This window comes from Mesoplodon densirostris, chromosome 12 (assembly GCF_025265405.1).
Source record: "Mesoplodon densirostris isolate mMesDen1 chromosome 12, mMesDen1 primary haplotype, whole genome shotgun sequence".
Taxonomy (NCBI): Eukaryota; Metazoa; Chordata; class Mammalia; order Artiodactyla; family Ziphiidae; genus Mesoplodon; species Mesoplodon densirostris.
Genome location: NC_082672.1, coordinates 89,879,796 through 89,899,090, shown reverse-complemented (window position 1 = coordinate 89,899,090; position 19,295 = coordinate 89,879,796). Strand labels below are relative to the sequence as shown.

The 19,295-nt window shown below is 37.3% G+C and overlaps 1 protein-coding gene across 1 annotated transcript in view; it reads left to right on the top strand.

Annotated features, from left to right (window-relative positions):
* The window catches only part of ME1 (malic enzyme 1), a 182,868-nt gene that overhangs the window by 129,059 nt on the left and 34,514 nt on the right, over positions 1–19,295 (top strand). Inside the window, exon 7 of the mRNA XM_060114418.1 lies at positions 9,696–9,805. Coding sequence (XP_059970401.1) covers positions 9,696–9,805 — 110 coding nt within the window. The remainder of the gene's footprint in view (positions 1–9,695; positions 9,806–19,295) is intronic.

The following is a 19,295-nucleotide window of genomic DNA, read 5'->3' as shown; positions in this document are numbered from 1 at the left end:
AATAGTAGGTTCTTTTCATAGTCATGGAGAATCCAATTGGCTAAAGTCCCTGTGTTCCACTGCTTATAATTTCATAGCGACAAGACTGGTTCAATCTGGAACAAAATATCCCTTCCATGGCTTTCTTTTATTATATGATGCAAGATGCTTGTATCACAAAATGAATTCAGGGTGCCTCTCCCTATATCTTTAGGACTCAAATCAGAGTTAATTACCAAGTAGAGAAAATTGATGAAATGAAAACTGATAGGCAGTATTCTCCAGGGGATGATTCTAAAATATCCTTTTGTAAATGATGAGGTATCTTATGCACCCTTTTACTACCTATGCCTATTCCCAGACTTCACTTAGTAAACATTATAAATTTATAGCCTGACCACATTGTATCCTAAACACTGAAGGCAAGCCATATTGTGAGGATTTCATTTTAACCACAGAGAAATTGTAACCAGCCCCAAACCACAGGACCAAGTAAGTAGTAGTTCCAGGAATAGAACTGAGAAGGCTCTGATTCCTCCTCACATCCTGTGACCACAAGGTTCTGCTGCTTTGGTACATAATAACAGATCATCTGGTGCTGCTGGACCACAGTACATGACACATCAGGAGCAAACCGTAGGGCACTGAAAACACACAGCTTTTACTTTCTAAAGGGCTTCTTAGAAACCAGAGAGGTGGGGAAGGAGCCATGATGAGCACCAGATGATTCTTGACCGATATTTGTGTTTGGGGTAATCAGTTGCTACCACAAAGTTTGCCTCTCTGATAAGGTTGTTAAAAAAAAAAAAAGATAATGATTTATAACCATGAAGATGCTTTTACCCATTCTTAATATTTGAGTTATTTTTAATCAAGATAGCTAAAGAGTTTCCTAGAATGACATCGTGTGTATGAGAAGCATAAACATTTTATGTTCCTTTGAAGAATTGACCCACTCCCCATTTTACTTTAAAAGTTTTGCTTCTTTGCCTTTAGTTGATTTCCAGAGCACTGACATGGTTGTGTTGAAGTACTTGTCCTGCTATATTGTTGCTGTGTGGGGAAGAAATTTGCCAACCTGCTCACTGTGTCGTGCCAGAAGTATAGCTTACTTATCCTTATTATTTTATATGGATATGAATTACTTGTATTTACTTATGTTTTGTTTTGTTATATCACAGACTTTTTTTTCTGGGATTATTTCCTTTCTCTCTGAAATACACCCATTAGTAAATGTCCTTTAGTAGAAGTCTTGGCTTTTGTTTATCTAAAGGCGACTTTGTTTCAACCGTACTCTTGAAGAATAGCTTTGCTAGATATACTATTCTTTTTTTGCGGTACGCGGGCTTCTCCCTGTTGTGGCCTCTCCCGTTGCGGAGCACAGGCTCCGGACGCGCAGGCTCAGCGGCCATGGCTCATGGGCCCAGCCGCTCCGCCGGCATGTGGGATCTTCCTGGACCGGGAGCACGAACCCGTGTTCCCTGCATCAGCAGGCGGACTCTCAACCACTGTGCCACCAGGAAAGCCCTAGATATACTATTCTTGAATGATATTTATTTTCTCTTAGGCTTTGGAAGGTATTATTCCACTGTTTAATGGCTTCTATTGTTACTATTAAGTAATAGAAAATATCTAGTGATTATGGAGTACTTAGTGCCAATCTTTACACATTGAACATTGGCACTTATCGCTTCATTTAATCCTGATAATATACTTATGATAATATGCCATTGTTATTCTTATTTATTCTGAGGGAGAAACAGAGGCACAGTGACAGAATTTCATTCCAGGATCTCTGACTCTAGAGCCCATTTTTTTTTTTTTTTTTTTTTTTTTTTTTAGTTGAGGTATAGTTGACATATAACATTATTTTAGTTTCAGGTGTACAACATAATGATTCAGTATTTGTATACATTGCAAAATGATGACCACAGTAAGTCTAGTTAACATCCATCACCATACATAGTTATAAAAAAGTTTTTATCTTTTAAGATCTACTCTCAGCAACTTTCAAATATGTAATACAATATTATTAACTATAGTCACCATGCTGTACATTATATTCCCAGGACTTATTTACTTTACACCTTGACGTTTGGAGCCTTTGATCACCTTCACCCATTTCACCCCACCCCCCACCCCCTTCTCTGGCTATCACCAAAAATTCTCTGTATGAACTTTTTTTTTTCTTCTTGTTTGTTTGTTTTTATATACGTGAGAGCATACGGTATTTGTCTTTCTCTGTCTTACTTATTTCACTTAGCATAATGCCCTCAAGGTCCTTCCATGTTGTTATAAGTGGCAAGATTTCATTTATTTTTTTATGCCCCAATAATATTCCATTGTGTATATATGCCATATTTTCTTTATCCATTCATCCATTGATGGACACTTAGGTTGTTTCCATATCTTGGCTATTGTAAATAATGCTGCAGTGAACATGGGGATGCAGATATCTTTTTGAATTAATATTTTCATTTTCTTCAAAGAAATACCCAGAAGCGGAATTGCTGGATCATACAGTAGTTCTATTTTTAATTTTTTTTGAGGAACCTCCATACTGGTTTCCATAGTGGCTGCACCAATTTACATTGCCACCAACAGTGCATGAGGATACCTTTTTTTCCACATCCTTGCCAACACTTGTTATTTTTATCTTTTTGTGGTAAGAGCCATTCTAACAGATATGAGGTGATAGCTCATTGTGGTCTTGATTTGCATTTCTGTTGATTAGCGATGATTAGCGATGTTGAGCGTCTTTTCATGTACCTATTGGCCATCTGTATATCTTCTTTGAAAAATGTCTTTTCAGATCTTCTGCCCATTTTTTAATTGGAGGGTTTTGGTTTTTTACTATTGAGTAGAGTCTATGTTTTTAAACTGCTAACACAGCCAAGCAAATACTTAAAAAAGAAGAATGAGAGATAAATAATATTACTAAATATTAAAGTCACTTAAAAACTATAGTTAAAATAGAGGCATTTTTCAGTGGATAGAGAGATTAATAGATTAATCATTACTATTATAGGCTATCATTATCGAACAGTACCAACATGCTGTGCCTGTTTTCTCATCTATAAGATGAGAATAATAATAGTGCCTCCCTCATAGAGTGGTTGTGAAGAATAAGTGAGTGTACACACACACACACACACACACACACGTGTACACACACACATATTAGGTTAAAAAATATTTGTTGTCATTAGCCATAGTAGAATAAAAGAGAAAAGCACTGAAAACTGACTCTACTATGTATGAGAATGTAGTATCTGATTACAGGTGATGAGGGGAAAAGATAGGCTATTAAGTAGATGGTGCTGGCATAGTTGAGTGAATTATATAGAAGTCAGAAATTTTTATCTATATTTTTAAAAAATCTACATCTAAACAGTGAAAGATAATACCAGCTGTAGAGGTTAATCATTTTCTATATCCATGATATCACTAGAGGAAATTTTTGATTAATAGTTAAATAAACGTATATGGAGAAGATTGTAATAAGCATACCATCAAGGGCAGAAGCTATAAATAAGAAGATGGAAAGATCTGACTATATAAAAATTTAGAATTCCTTTTGTAAAAACAAACAGGAATGCTGTGTAAATGATTTTTTTAACATCTTTATTGGAGTATGATTGCTTTACAATGGTGTGTTAGTTTCTGCTTTACAACAAAGTGAATCAGTTATACATATACATATGTTCCCATATCTCTTCCCTCTTCTGTCTCCCTGTGTAAATGATTAACGACACAGTATGCTAGAGTAAGGAAGCCACATGCACCATATATAACAGGAAGTTAATATTCTTAATATGTGAAGAACTCTTATGAAACAATAAAAGACCATAAAAATAGAAAAACAAACCAAAGACCATATAATCTTCCAGGAAGAATTACAAATGACCAATGGACATAGAAAAAGGTGCTAAGGTTCATGAGTAATCAAAAAAAAAAAAAAAAAAAGAAACAAAAATTCAGGAAACAGTCTTCACCTTGAATTTTACAGTGATTTAAAAAGATAGACCTTCAGGGACATAATAATAATATGTAAATAACTGCAATGAAAGAAAAACAGATGATTTACAAAGTATTTTGTTGGATCAGAAGAAAGAGACCGCATCTACATTATGATATCAGAATGTGGTAGTGTGAGGCTGTCTTTGAAGTATAGGCATAATATTAACAAGAAGTGAAAAGTGAGGGAAAGTTTGTCACCCTCTCTTTTGAGAGGTTTGGCAGTAGGTGGAAAGAGAGATAAGTAACCAAAGCTTTGGCTTTGTCATGGTCAAGAGATATGGTTTTAAAATCAGGGAGTCCTGAGGCTCCTTGGAGACAGTAAGGAACCAGTAGAGAAGGGGAAATTGAAGCTGTTAGTGTAGAGAGGTAGAGTTGAGGCAGTAAGGTCTGTGGAGAGATTAGAGACAAGGAAGCAAGAATACATCTCGGAAGTGGAAGAAGAAAAGAAGTACAAGCACACATATTTTTTAATGTGGAGGGGGGCTGAGAAAGTGAAGATTGTTCTCTCTGGATGGCATTCATCTCAGTGAAGTAGTGGCTGGTAAGAGACGGAATACTTGTGGGACAAGGGGAGTAAAAAATGGTTTGCAGAAGCTGCTCTGGGATCATGCTATGGACCAGTAAGCAATAGAAAACAAATATTGCAGGATTTGATTGAGGTTCTAGCTGAGACTCCATAGCATGGACTCGTGTGCTATCTAAGTGGAATGAGGGAGAGCAAGGGGCCAGGGGCGCCTAGTGTTGCTGAAAACTTGGCGTCTGTGCACCAGTGGCGAATCGAATCTCAGAGACAGAGTTTTGGGTGAAGGAGGAAAGAATAGCTTTATTGCTTTGCCAGGCAAAGGGGGACACAGAGGGCTCATGACCCTCAAAAACTGTGTGTCCCAACCCAGGAGATTTGGTGAGGAGTTTTATAGCAATGGTTCAAGGGCTGGGTTGCTGATAAGGATCAGAGTGTGTGCAGGGCCTGCACTCCTTTAATCTGGTCTCATGTCCTCTCTCTCTTTTTTTTTTTGTGGTATGCGGGCCTCTCTCTGTTGTGGCCTCTCCCGTTGTGGGGCACAGGCTCCAGATGCGCAGGCTCAGCGGCCATGGCTCATGGGCCCAGCCGCTCCACGGTATGTGGGATCTTCCCGGACCAGGGCACGAACCCGTGTCCCCTTCATCAGCAGGCGGACTCTCAACCACTGCGCCAACAGGGAAGCCCTCACGTCCTCTCTTGATGAGCTTCTCTGGTTCCTTTAATCTGGCCTCAGGTAGTCTTCTCTGGAATGAAGGATGCTAACATCTGTTTGTTGGGGGTTTTAGTTCTGTAAAGAGTTTAAAGGTATTGTCATGTGTATCCCTTGAGGTGGAACCAGGACCCTGCCCCAAGGCTGCACTATTCTGTCTTGGCTGCTCCTCCCTTGTCTCTGCCTGCCCTCCCTTCCCTGATTAGCAACTGTTTGGACCTTGCCCTTTGGAACTCAGGGAAGGTCATGGAGGCTGATGGCTATCCTCTACAAGAATAGGGAGGACAGAATCGGGGGACAGAAAGTCTTCTATGCCCAGGAGCCCCACAGGGTCCTGCTCCATTTCACTAGGGGGATGGCCAGTGCATGGCTGGAGTAACTGTCTTCAGCATACAGAGGTGAAGCTAGGAGGAATGAACTCGGAGGAAAGGAAGGACCAAATGAAGAGTGGGTAGTGTGCTGGGAAGGAGTTGGTGGAAGAGAGGGAAGACAGGACTAGGGGCAGAGAAGGAGAGTATTAGAGCATTTAAGATATTGGCAGTAGAACTTTTAGACCATTAACTTCTTATTCATATTTTATTAGTCTTTTTGCTCATATGGGAATTTTCTAATGCTGCTTGTTTGAATTAAAATATTGCTTCTTTTAAAGGCCTAAAGGACTACTGTAGAAAGTCTTTTGAACAAATAATTAACATTTCCAAAATGACTTTGATAGAAAAGAAAAGAGGAACGTATATGGGAAAGAATTTTAAAATGCTGGTGGAAAAAATAGCAGTTTCATAGGAATTTGTTTTCTTAGGTAACTGTAGAAAATATTTCCAAAGGAGGGGCAAATAAATATGAATAAAAATTATAAGAATAACTGTAATTTACATGATTTAAATTCCTGTTTGTATTTGGGAATTCAACCAAAAGAGAAAAATGTGTTAATGTCTTATAGTACTAAATGAGTTTTTTGAAAAATCTTGGTTTGACTAGGCTAACCTTTTTACCTCTGTTAATAGAAACTATTGATATTGAAAACGTCTATAACCTACTTAGTGCCAACTCTTTAAAAAGTAACATGAAACGAACTTGATTTTGTTTCTTGCTGAATAATAGAGAAATTCTAGAATAAAAGTCATGTCTATTTAAATAATAGAAAGATTATACTTTTTTTGAACTAGTGTGAAAAATGCAAAACACTAGAACTTCTGAAATTTGGGCAAATAAAGGTAAATACCTACTCTCATGCAACTCATTCAAAGCAACTGATAGTCACAGTATTCGGCAGTACAGATTATTAAGCGACCAATTATTCTTATTGAATGAAATAAATTTTTGTTTACATATTATATTCACTTGATCTTCTCTCTACTGAAGTAGTACTGTCTGAAAGAGTTTTAAGTCTCTCAGGAACCTTTTGATCTAGTTGATGAGACATCTACATGCTAGTAGTTTTAGACCCCTCGTAAGTGGTATAGAAAATATTTGCCGACTCAAGAGTGACGGTGATTTGCAATGGCAGTGCATTAATAAAGACATGGGAAGGAGACGGACATGGCGCGTTTGAGAGAGAGAAGTGGTTCAGTGGGGAAGGGACTTACCCTGCAATATAGGGAGAGATAAGGCGATTGAAAAGGTAACATGTGATTATAGATCCTTGAGTTTAAGGAATTTGAGCATCATCATCAGAGCAATCCACTCTGTGAATTTTGAGCAAGGGAGTAGCTGGTGGAAGTTGTTGTTTACAAAACTTTGGTGGCTCTATGTCATATGTTTGAGGGAGACAAGGAGAAGCAGAGACCAGTAGACTTTTTGCAGTCCTAGCAGGAGCAAGACTAATTTCTTTGGCTGTGATAATATTTAAATAGTAGAAATGATAGAAAATGGTAATTAACTGAATATGATGGGTTAAAAAGGAAATAGTAAAATAATAGCTTCAGTCTTTTGGTCTCTGAGACATGGAAATGTATGCTTCCATCATAGAAAAAAATTGTTGAAGTTGAGAGTCAAGAGCCTACTTGACTTTGGAAATGTTCTGTGAAGATAATTGAGTTTCAATAAGCAATTTAGGTTGGAAATACAGAATAGATAATCTATAAGGAGGTGTTGGTTTAAGTCTTGAGGAGACAGACTTCACCATGAAGAGGTAGGGCCATCATAAATGTTAAACAACCACACCTGTGCTTAGCGGCTTTCTATTAACTGTTGGTTTGCAACAAAATGTAGCCCCTAAAGACTAGTCAGTCTTTTCACTAGTTTATTATTCTGATTAAATTTTACAAAACTTTTCTGTTATAGAGCTCCTTATTTTTAGTTTTAGAACTCAGTGTTGTTCAAAGGTATATACTTAAAGGTATATATAATAACCTACAGGATAACAGAAAGGAATCAATCATAAACTTAAAGCTTAGCTTAAACGTCAGGCAGACTTGAGTGCAGATCTCCCCTCCCCAGCTTACGTGGTGCCCAAGGCTATCCTCATCTATAAAATTGTACCTTGAGATTAAATGAGAAAATATCTGTAAATTACGTTCATCCAACAAATATTTGCTGAGCACTTACAGGTATTATGGAAATGTAATGAGTTTAATTTTGGACTTTTTAACTTGAGGTACATTCAAGTGAAATTATCCAGCTGGTCATGAGATTTACAAGTCTGCAGTTCACAGGAGTAGAGTAGAAACATACCTTTGGGAGTCACTGTATATAATTGGTGATTAAAACTATGAGTAGGATTGAGATTCTGTCAGGACGGACGGACGCGCACACACGCGCGTGCGCACACACACACACACACACACACACACACACACCACGTAGTAGACTAAGGACAGAGTCATGGGAAACACCAATGTTTAAGTGCTAAGAACTCCCTAAGGGAGAAAGAAGAAGAAATGATCAGTAGTTTAGGAGAAGGCACAGAAAAGCATGATATCACGGAAGCCTAGGGAATAGAGTTTCAAGGAAAAAAGATAAACAGAATTAGTGGCAATGCAGCAAAGAGCTCTGGTAAATTAGGGATGGAAAACAGTGTTTCTTGGATTTTTAGTTCGGAAACATTCTAATTTTAGAGCAGCAAGTTTAGCAGAGTCATGAGGACAGAAGGTAAATGACAGGGGATAGAGAAATAATGTAAACTGTAAACTAATATTTCATATACATTAAATGGAAAGGATAGGAAAAACATGGGATTGAGAAAGAACTTTTTCCCTCTAATGAGAAGCTCCAAGTCAGTTATCAAAAAAAAAGGAAGGAACTTGTCCAGAAGAAGGAGTTGTAAAGAGGAGAGAGGGAGCTAATTAAGAAGGAAGTGGTGGGAATGTGGGCAGCAGCGGTGAGTTACCTTAAACAGGAAGAGGAGCACCTTGTTGACTGATGCCTGCAGGGTAGCGCTAAAGATAGAGGTGGGAGACGCAGTGGGAGGAGAGTAGTTGAGGGAGATCACACATTATGCCCTCACTATGCCAGGAAGTAGGAGACAGGTGAAGAGGTCAAGATTTAAAAGGATTGGCGAAGATTAAGAATAGCCTTTGGGTGCAGTAGCAGTGGAAGCTGACCAAAGACAAAGAAAAGGAATCATAAATATGGCAGCAGTGGGAGTCTAGCCTAGGTTGGAGACCATACATCTCTAAATCACCTAGCAAGGGTGGCCATGGCTATAAGGCTTTCTCTGGTAACTCTCAGATACTTGGGGTATCAATGGTGTTAATTTCCCTTGTCTTGGATGTACAGGCCATAGATGATCATAAGAATAAAGGGTCAAACCAGTAAGTTAATTTCAGGAATAAAAATCTGTGTTGTATTCTTCAAAGCTCAAAGCTTTTCAGTGTTTGGTCATGGCTATAGAACAAACACCAGAATCCTAGGCTAGAATTTTTAAGGTTTCCAACATAAAATTCTGACCTTGTCTTTCACTACACGCTTACATGTACCAAACACGACATTTTGGCCAAATGGGGCTTCTTGCTGTTTTTTGAATGATTTTTTTTCCTCTCCTAACTTTCACTTCAGTTACTTTGCTTCTGCTGTTTACTCAGAGTGTAGAACCTTACATCTCTACTTTTGAAATCATGACGTGATTAAAACTCAGTTCATTACCTGGTTTGTAACCCCAGTCAGGAGTGATATCTGGCTTCTCAACATCTGTTATCCCTTGTTTGTACCACTTTCATATTACTTTTCATGCACTTTTCATTTATTTCAAAATAATTTCTACTAACTTTTTAATTACTTGACTGCAGGGTACCATATTTTTGTCATCTTTGTAGTATTTCACAGTGCCAATGCAATGCTTTTTTCTGTAGTAAGCATGTAGTAAATATTTACTGAACAGACATTGTATTATATATTTATACTAAGTAGCAAGATAGGACCTTTAAAAGAAAATAATGTTTTGCCTTTTTTATAGTCTAATTTTCAAGGTTTATTTTTAAATGTTATTTCATTAACCTCTTCTAATGTGGATATTTTGTCCCATAGGTATGGCATGAATTGCCTTATTCAGTTTGAAGATTTTGCCAATATAAATGCATTTCGGCTCCTGAAAAAGTATCAAAACCAGTATTGCACATTCAATGATGATATTCAAGGTAATCAGATTTTCACTGCATGTGGATCAAGAACAACATGTCCTGATATTAGTTTGTAATTTTATAATGATTCAAATTCAGTAAATTTGCACTAGATACCTATTAAATGCCAGGGATTATGCTTGATGATTTCACACATTATTTCTCATTTAATTTTACGTATTTGAGAAAAGTACTTTGTGACTTTAGAATGTACCATATTACGCATGAGCTAGAGAACAGGTGCCCTAAAATCTGATAAAATCCCCAGTAATTATGGCTAAACAAAGAATAAAATGTATGAAAATATATTATTCATTGTTTAAAATGAAGACTGTATATTTTTCTCTCTTCAGCCTTCATCTCAGTCAGTTTTCTAAGCTTTCTAAGCTTAGAAATCAGTCACAGTTTCTAAGCTTTACCCCAGCAGAAGCTGCCTTTGTATACAGTGTGTACCTCAGTTTCCTGTTTGTCTTTGATTGATTGTAGATGCTTGGCTACCTGCTTTTGTCTAAGTTACTTGTTTTGTTTCTCACTAAGCCTGTTTTTGCAACTCTCTCTAGATCCACCCCCCCCACCAACCCACCTCCCCAAATCCGAAACCTTCCAATGAGAATCTTACTCTTCCTGTTTCATGAAGGGCAGGTGGAATAAAAGTACAGGCAGAGATCCAAAGGAGGAAGACCATAGTAAGTTCTGGCAACCTGAAAGGAGACCACAAGTGGCTTCCATTTCACTAATCACAGTGAACATTTTTCAGTGTTGACCTTACTTGGATTCTCAGCAGCATTTAACATTGTTGACCCCACTGTCTTCCTTGAAATACTCTCTTCCGTCAACTTCCGTGTCACATGCCCCTGCTGACTTGCTTCCTACCTCTTTGAATTTTCACCCTTTTTTTCCCTCCAGGTTCATCCTTCTCTGACTAGCTATTAAATGCCAGAACACTGCAACACTCAGTCCCAGGACCTTTTCTCTTTGTTCTATTATATCTTAGGTATATACTGCAAGGCCACCCATCCCACTAGCAGATTTATATACTTAGCCCAGACTTCTTTGAATTCCGGGTCCATATACCCATCTTGTTATTTAAAATTTCCTCTGAGATGTCTCAAAGTTATCTCATACTCAACCTCCCCACCATCAAACTCTTATTTCCCCACCAACCTCAGCCTTCTTCGTGTGTTCTCCTCCGTGAATTCCTGATGTCTCTCTCTTCTTCATCTCTCCCTGCCAAATACACTCCATCACTCATCCTCCTGATTTTCTGTTGTAAAAGTCTGTCTCTTCCACAGATTCCTCTCCATTAACCTAAGGTAAGTTACCATCATCTCTCCTAAATAATGGGCATTTTCTAAGAAATCTGTCCACATTTACTGTTGCTTTCCCCTTCTTATGTGTTCTCTCCATAGTATGACTACAGTTTGCCAGATGTAGACCTAGGGGCTGAGAATTTTGTGACAAGCCAAAGTTTTCTTTCTGCCATAGATATCTAGTCATATCATCCGTTCCATAAAATACTTTAATGGTTTTCCATTGCACTTAAGATGAAAGATGAAAGTCATAAATATGATTCAAAATGCATGGTCTGATCCCTACCTGTCTCTCCAACCTCATTTTTTTTTGCCATTCTAGCCATCACCGTCTTTTTCAGGTCCAAACATAAGCCAGACTTCTTCCTGTCACAGGGTCTATTCAAATGCTGATCCATCCTCCTAGAATACTCTTCCCTCCCCTCTTCAAATCTCTTCTCAATCATGACATTCCTCAGGAAAATCTTCCGGATCCTTATGCTAAGTCAAATCTACCTATCACAGGCTTGCATAGCCCTACTTATTTTTCCCTTGTTGAACTTATCACAGAAACAGTTCTATATATTTATGTAATTAAAAAAATTAATATCTCCCTCCCCACTAAACTTAAAGCTCTGTGAAGGACAAGAATATGTCTGTTTTGTTCATCACCTTGTCATTAATACAGTGCCCAGCCCATAGAAGGTACTTAATGTTAATGGAATGAATGACTGTAACACGTCCAAAGTAGGAGTTAGCAAACTACAGCCTATGGGCCAAATCCAGCCCGCTGTCTGTTTTTGTAAAGTTTTCTTGCCACATAGCCATGCCCATTTGTTTGTGTATTATTTATGATTGCTTTTGTAAGTCTGGGGCAGACATCATGTGACCGCAAACCCTAAAATACTTACTATCTGGCCATGTACAGAAAGAGTTTGCCAACCTCTGGTCTAAAAAGAGTTGGTGAGAGTCGAACAAAGGAATTAGGTTGGCTAAGGTAGGTGTGCATTTTGGAGAGATGCCTTTCACTGTTTTCAGTGTAGAGACTAGATTCATTGGGAGCAGACTTAAAGGCTGTTGCTGTAGTCCAAGTGCATGATGATGGTGCCTGGTTCTGGGAAAATGCCAGTCAAGACTAAGAAATAGACACATGATTTGTTGATGATGAAGGTGAGGAAATAGCCAAGGATAGAACCTAGGTGTTTGCCTTGAAGAACTGGTAGAATGGGAAGGCAGTAACTGAGAATGAGAAAATGAGAGGCATTATAACATATAGATGTTAAGAACTCTGGGGTCAGACTGACTTGCTTTGCTCCTTCTTCATTGGCTGTGGACTTTGATCAATTGACTTCACCTCTCTGAGTTTTAATTTCTCATCTATGGCAGGAAGTTATATAATAGCTTCTATTTTTTTCTTTGGAAATGAGAGGATTAGAAGTTTGATGAGGGTAAAGGGAATTTGAAAGAACTGCTGTAGAGGACTAGAGAGCCATCTGACCATGAAACACAAAAGGATTCAGTAGTGGGTGCTGAGGGTCCATTGAAGTTGAAAACCACAAACATACTATGACCCCAGGCTGAGCAGCTTGAGTGCAGGAGCTTAGGGGTAGGCAAGGCCAGGATGGTCAGTTGGGTTTATCTATGCTGGGTATTTTATGTATTTGTGCAGAGAAAGGACAACGGGATAAGAGTTAAGGTTAAAGTATGACCATAGCACTAAGTTGGATAGAGAAGGAAATGAAGATATAAGGATGAGTAGATAGAGCCAAAGGGCTAGATTCCCATGAAATTAAACAATTGGTATAATGGGGATAACTGAGTAAAGAACTGGAAAGGTAGGAGATTGCGACCATGATGAGTGAGGTATTCTAATGTAGTTCTTCCAAGAAGGATTAGTTCCGAGAGATGAACCAAGATGAAACTTCGGAGGAATGTAGCCAAAGTGGAGTAAGATGAATGCCATTGGAAATGAGGTGGTCAAAGAAAAGTTTAAATGTAAAATGAGGATGATAATATTTCTCTTATAGAGTTTATATTGTGGACAAAATAGTATTTGTGAAAATACTCTATCAACTAAAATATACTTTATAATTTTTAAAATTGACTATGCTTAAGTTCTTTAGTATAACATAGCTATGTAAATATAGTGTATTTAAAGATAATGAGTCTCTTTTTACGTTTTGAGGCACACTAACGTAATTGGTCTACTCTTTCTTTTCCTAAAATCCTTTGTGATGTTAATTACATTATTACTTTATTGCCATCTTCATGACAAAGATCCTTATGTTATTTCAACTTCATTTTCTTCTTTTTGTATTCATTTTTTTGTGCATTTATTTATAAGAAGTGAATATGTGGAGGATTTCAGAAAGGAAATGAAGACAGTCTAATTTTAATGTTCTATAACCCTAACTTGAAGATATAATGTATAATGATAGAGTGCCTTTGATGCTACAGACATAGGCTTTGTAGATCAGTGTCTATAAGTCACTTATCAGTTCATTTTGTAGTAAACTCTAAAGTAGCCACCAGTTAACTGTTGAACAAAATTGTCCTGTCCTTTTTTTTTTTTAATCTTTATTGGAGTATAATTGCTTTACAATGATGTGTTAGTTTCTGCTTTATAACAAAGTGAATCAGTTATACATATATATATGTTTCCATATCTCTTCCCTCTTGCGTCTCCCTCCCTCCCACCCTCCCTATCCCACCCCTCTAGGTGGTCACAAATCACCGAGCTGATCTCCCTGTGCTATTCTTTAATAGTCTATATCTTTTGATTTTGTGGGTCTCACAGAAATGTCTGTATAGACGTTAAAGACCGGTATTGCATAATTTTGAATCATTTTACAGAATAAATAGTTATCAGAGTTCAGTTTAGGGAAAAGAATGCTAAATCCAAATCATCAAACAAAATGAGCAATTAGGAATTAGGGTCAGCATTTCTGTCAACTGTGGCCAAGAATTTAGGGGTCAAGGCTTGGGCTGCATCAGAATTAAAGTCAGGAGAACAGGAAATCTGAGGCAAATGCCAGGCCAAGCCAAGAGCACTGCATGTGGAGCTGCCCTGAGAATCCACAGCAGAACATTTCCCCCAGCAGATCACCCGTATGGAGCATTAAATAACTAGTTTTCACCTCAACTAATCTACCTAAACTATAATCTGCACACACACAGTCTACATATTTCCACATTTTAGCGTCCTACTGCCTTAGCCAACAGAAAGTTAGGTTTGAGAAAAATAGATCTAATCTCTGACTAGACAAAACTTTTGGCAAGTTATTGGGGTTCTGACTAGCAATGACCAAACTATTTTGTGCTTTCTCCATACCAAAATAGTGTCCTTAGTGACACATCTTCCCCATATGTTTCTATTTTACCTTTTTAACCTTATGTTTTTACTATTTTGCCCACAGATGTCATACTTTCCTCACTGTGGGCATAGAAATTGCATTCTAGTGCCAACAAAAATAATTACGTAACTATTACATCCTTACCGTGTAAATAAATGCTTTTACACTGGGCCTTTGGGGGAACTTTTTTCTTTTTTTTTTTTACAGATGTGTTATTTAAATTTATTAGCATTTTATGAAAAGTATTTGATTTTTAAAAATACTTAAATTCTACTATATTAATGATCGAAAATAATCTTAGATGATAGAGATTTTGGTTCAAAATTTATTTAGACCTTAATGCATTCTAATTATAAATTATTGCTAACTAGAAAAAGTGTGCAAATTAGCTATTAATAAATGGAAATTACGGGACTTCCCTGGAGGTCCAGTGGTTAAGACTTCACCTTCCAATGCAGGGTGGGGTGCGGGTTTGATCCCACATGCCTTGCGACCAAAAACCCAAAACATAAAACAGAAGCAATATTGTAACAAATACAATAAAGACTTTAAAAATGGTCCACATAAAAAAAATCTTAAAAAAAAAAGAAATGGAGATTTAATAATATAATCTGGAGACCATCAGAATTCAACAAATTCAGATCAAAAGAATAAGGTCTCATCTTCTGGTCATTTAAAATCGGCTGCAAAAAGAGATTTTTCTTCCCATAATACCCTCTCTGGAATAGCTATTCTCTAACTTGACATTCTAAGCATTTTACATAGAAATTTTTGCCATAATGAACTAGCTTGTTAGGATTTTTAAAAATAAGGTAAATGTAGCCTAATCTTATACCAAATGCTTTGATAATTGAAAAGATCAAAATCAGACATGGTAGAACAGACATTTCACAAATGAAGGAATACCATTGGCCTGAAAACATGTTTTAAAGTTTAACCACACCAAGTTTTAAAAAGCGTATTAAACAGCAGATGACAAACTCATTTTCTGTATCAAGCTGGCAAAGATTTTTATTGTAATCCCAACTGTTAATTATGCTTTAAGAAAATGAACACTCTTGTACATTGATGTTGGGAATATAAATTGGTACAACTCTTGGGGTGGCAATACATGTCACAAATCTTAATATTATGCAGATCTTTGATCCAAGAATTCTGTTTTTAGAAATTTATCCTCTGCAGGCGAAGGTGTGCAAAACAAATATACAAGGATATTTAGCTAGTTAGTTTAAATATTTGTTTATTTTCAAAATAAGATGTAATTGACATGTAACACTGTATTAATTTTAGGTGTACAGCTTAATGGTTTGATACATGTATGTATTGCTAAATGATCACCACAATAAGTAAACATCCATCACCACACATAGTTACAAATTTTTTTTCCTCTGATAAGAACTTTGAAGATCTACTCTTGTGCCAACTTTCAATGTACAATATAGTATTATTAACTTAGTCACCATGCTGTACATTACACCCCCAGAACTTATTTATCTTCTAACTGGAAGTCTGTGCCTTTTGACTCCCTGTACCCATTTTGTACAACTGCCACCAGTCTGTTCCCTGTATCTATGTGTTTGTTTTTTGTTTTAGATACCACATATAAAGGAGATACAGTATTTGTCTTTCTCTGTCTGACTTGTTTCACTTAGCATAATGCCCTCAATGTTCATCCCTGTTGTCACAAAAGATAGAATTTCTTTCCCTTTAGTGGTTGAATAATATTCATATATATATATCTACTTCACATTTTCTTTACCCATTCATTTGTCATTGGACACTTGGGTTGTTTCCACGTCTTGGCAATTGTAAATAATGCTGCAGTGAACATAGAGGTGCATGTATCTTTTCAAGATGGTGATTTCGTTTCCTGCAGAGAAATACCCAGAAGTGGAATTGCTGGGTCACATAGTAAATCTAGTTTTAATTTTTTGAGGAACGTCCATACTGTTTTCCACAGAGGCTGCACAATTTACATTCCCACCAACAGTGCACCAGGGTTCTTTTTTTTCTACATCCTTGACAACATGCGTTATTTTCTGTCTTTTTTTTTTTTTAATGCCAGAAATTAAGTTTATTCAGGAAGAGCAGAGGAATTGCAATTTGGGAAATGCATCCTGTAGCAAATTACAGGAGGGTCCCTTGTCTTTTTGATAATAACCATTCAAACAGGTGTGAGGTAATATCCCATTCTGGTTTTGAATGGCATTTCCCTGATGGTTAGTGAGGTCTTGCCCATTTGTATGTCTTCTCTGGAAAAATGTCTATTCAGATAAAAATATTTATGGTGATGTTATGTTTAATGGCAAAAATCAGAAAGCCTCTAAATACCCAAAGATACAGGTTTGGTTAAATAAATTATCACAGGTTCATCCTATAGGATATTATAGCTATACAAAATAATATTCTAAAATATATTATTGATATGGTAAGATAGTCACAAAATATTTTTAAGTGATAAAAATATGTTAAATAAGTATGTTAAAACAATAAGCATGGCATGAGATTTTTTTTAAATTAATTTTTATTGGAGTATAGTTGATTTACAATGTTGTGTTAGTTTCAGATGTACAGCAAAATGAATCAGTTATACATATACATATATCCATTCTTTTTTAGATTCTATTCCCATGAAATATTTTTCTATAAAGTTTTCTTGAATTTGCAAGAATGTACATCAGAATGTTGAAAATTACTGTACCTAGACAATGGGATTATAGGTGACTTATTTATTATTTATTATTCCTGCCAGTGTCAACTTTCTGCCAGTATTCTTCAAGCCAAGTAGGGAAAGAATAAACTTTCATTTAATCTTCTTATTTTGAGTATGGTACCCTTGCACCATTATCCCTGGAACCTTACAATTATGTCTGGTGCCTTACAGTCCGGAGACCCTCTTTAGAAAATAAACCTCTAGTTTCTTTCTAAACCTCCAGGGTGTGGGAGAGTCAACTGTGTGCCGACAGGAGAGGGAAATGGATCTGGGTTCAGATAACTTCTTAACAAATTTTTGAGCAGCTTCCTGTGTGTAGCCTCTCTTTTATCCCCACTTCCAGAGGTACTTGGTGCCTCCTACACTTGGGCCTTCTGAGAGTTTTGCTGTGTCAGTCCCACTGCTTTTTAGCATACCCATGGCTGGCCGTGAATTCAGCTTGCTCAGGTCTACTAAGTCAGTTGCCATTTGCCCATCTGCCTTCCAGCTTCTAAAATTGTCTTGCTGTCCTCTTCTGCTGGTCTCTTTGATTTTTTTTTTTAAGATCTTCTTTCTGTTGTTTTAGTAGAGTTTGTTGCGGGAAAGGAAAACTAAATTATGTGTTCAGCCCTGATTTTTCACAGTCATCCCTGCCTCCCTGTCTCTGCACTTGCTCTTCCCACACAGCGTATTCTCCTGCCTGAGGTCCTGGACCTCTCACATTCACCCCTCAGGACCGGGGTAGGTACCCTGGACCTCTCACATTCACCCCTCAGGACCGGGGTAGGTACCCTGGACCTCTCACATTCACCCCTCAGGACCGGGGTAGGTACCCTGGACCTCTCACATTCACCCCTCAGGACTGGGGTAGTTACCCTGGACCTCTCACGTTCACCCCTCAGGACTGGGGTAGTTACCCTGGACCTCTCACGTTCACCCCTCAGGACCGGGGTAGGTACCCTAAATGCCTCAGTCTGTGCTTAAACACATTTATTCATCCTCCTCCTGCTTCTAGTTCTTGTACTTCACCTGATCTATTTATTTAGTAAAGCACTGTAATAATTTGATTATACATAAGTCTTCTCTACTAGTTTTATATAGCAAGTCTAATCAGATTTAACAAATGAATTGCATTAGTAGAAGTGATTCTTTGATAAAAGGTAAGGCTGATATTTAATAACCACAGCAAAGGGACAGCATAACTGGCGACTTAATGCTAAAGTTGTAATGTACACAAAGACAATAGAAGCTTCTACACTTTTAAGATTGACTCTTTAGTATCTCGCTAACAATGTTAAATATTAAGTACTCTTTAAAAGTGATAGTACAAAGATAAACTTTAACCTCTCTTTGATTTCCTAAAAGTTTAGATTTCAATCTCAAAGCAGAAGTTACTTTGGAAAAATTTAATGTGGAGACTCACATTTTTATGTAATATCAACTTGCCACATTTTCTCCCTTGATTGCAATGAAATTTAAATCAAGGCAGTATCAGGCGGTAGGACCAGGTTATGTAGAAGAATCATGTTCAAGTTCACCTTTTGGTAGTGCTAAATATTTCTAATTTTGTTAATTAATTCTGTAAAGAGAAGTTTAGATGTTTCATTATGTCCTCAGGAAATATTATAAAATATACTTAAAAAATAAATTTATTTATTTAATTTATTTATTTTTGGCTGTGTTGGGTCTTCATTGCTGTGCGCAGGTTTTCTCTAGTTGAGGCGAGCAGGGGCTTCTCTTGTTGCGGAGCACGGGCTCTAGGTGCGCGGGCTTCAATAGTTGTGGCACGTGGGCTCTAGAGTGCAAGCTCAGTAGTTGTGGCTCACTGGCTTAGTTGCTCCACGGCATGTGGGATCTTCCCGGACCAGGGCTCGAACCCGTGTCCCCTGCGTTGGCAGGTGGATTCTTAACCACTGCACCACCAGGGAATCCCCATAAAATATACTTTTAAATATGAGGCTCTGATATCCAGTGTAGATAGAGACTCATTTTGCCTTATTTGTGGTAATATGTCTGAACTTAAAACATTTTGAGTTTTAGTGCAGAATGATGTAGCATAACCATATAAAAATGTCACACATTATAGCTAGTATCTTTTGGAATATTTTATTCTGTCTATCCTTAAATGCCCAGTTCTATTTAAAAATCAAAACAATAGTACAAACACAGTGATT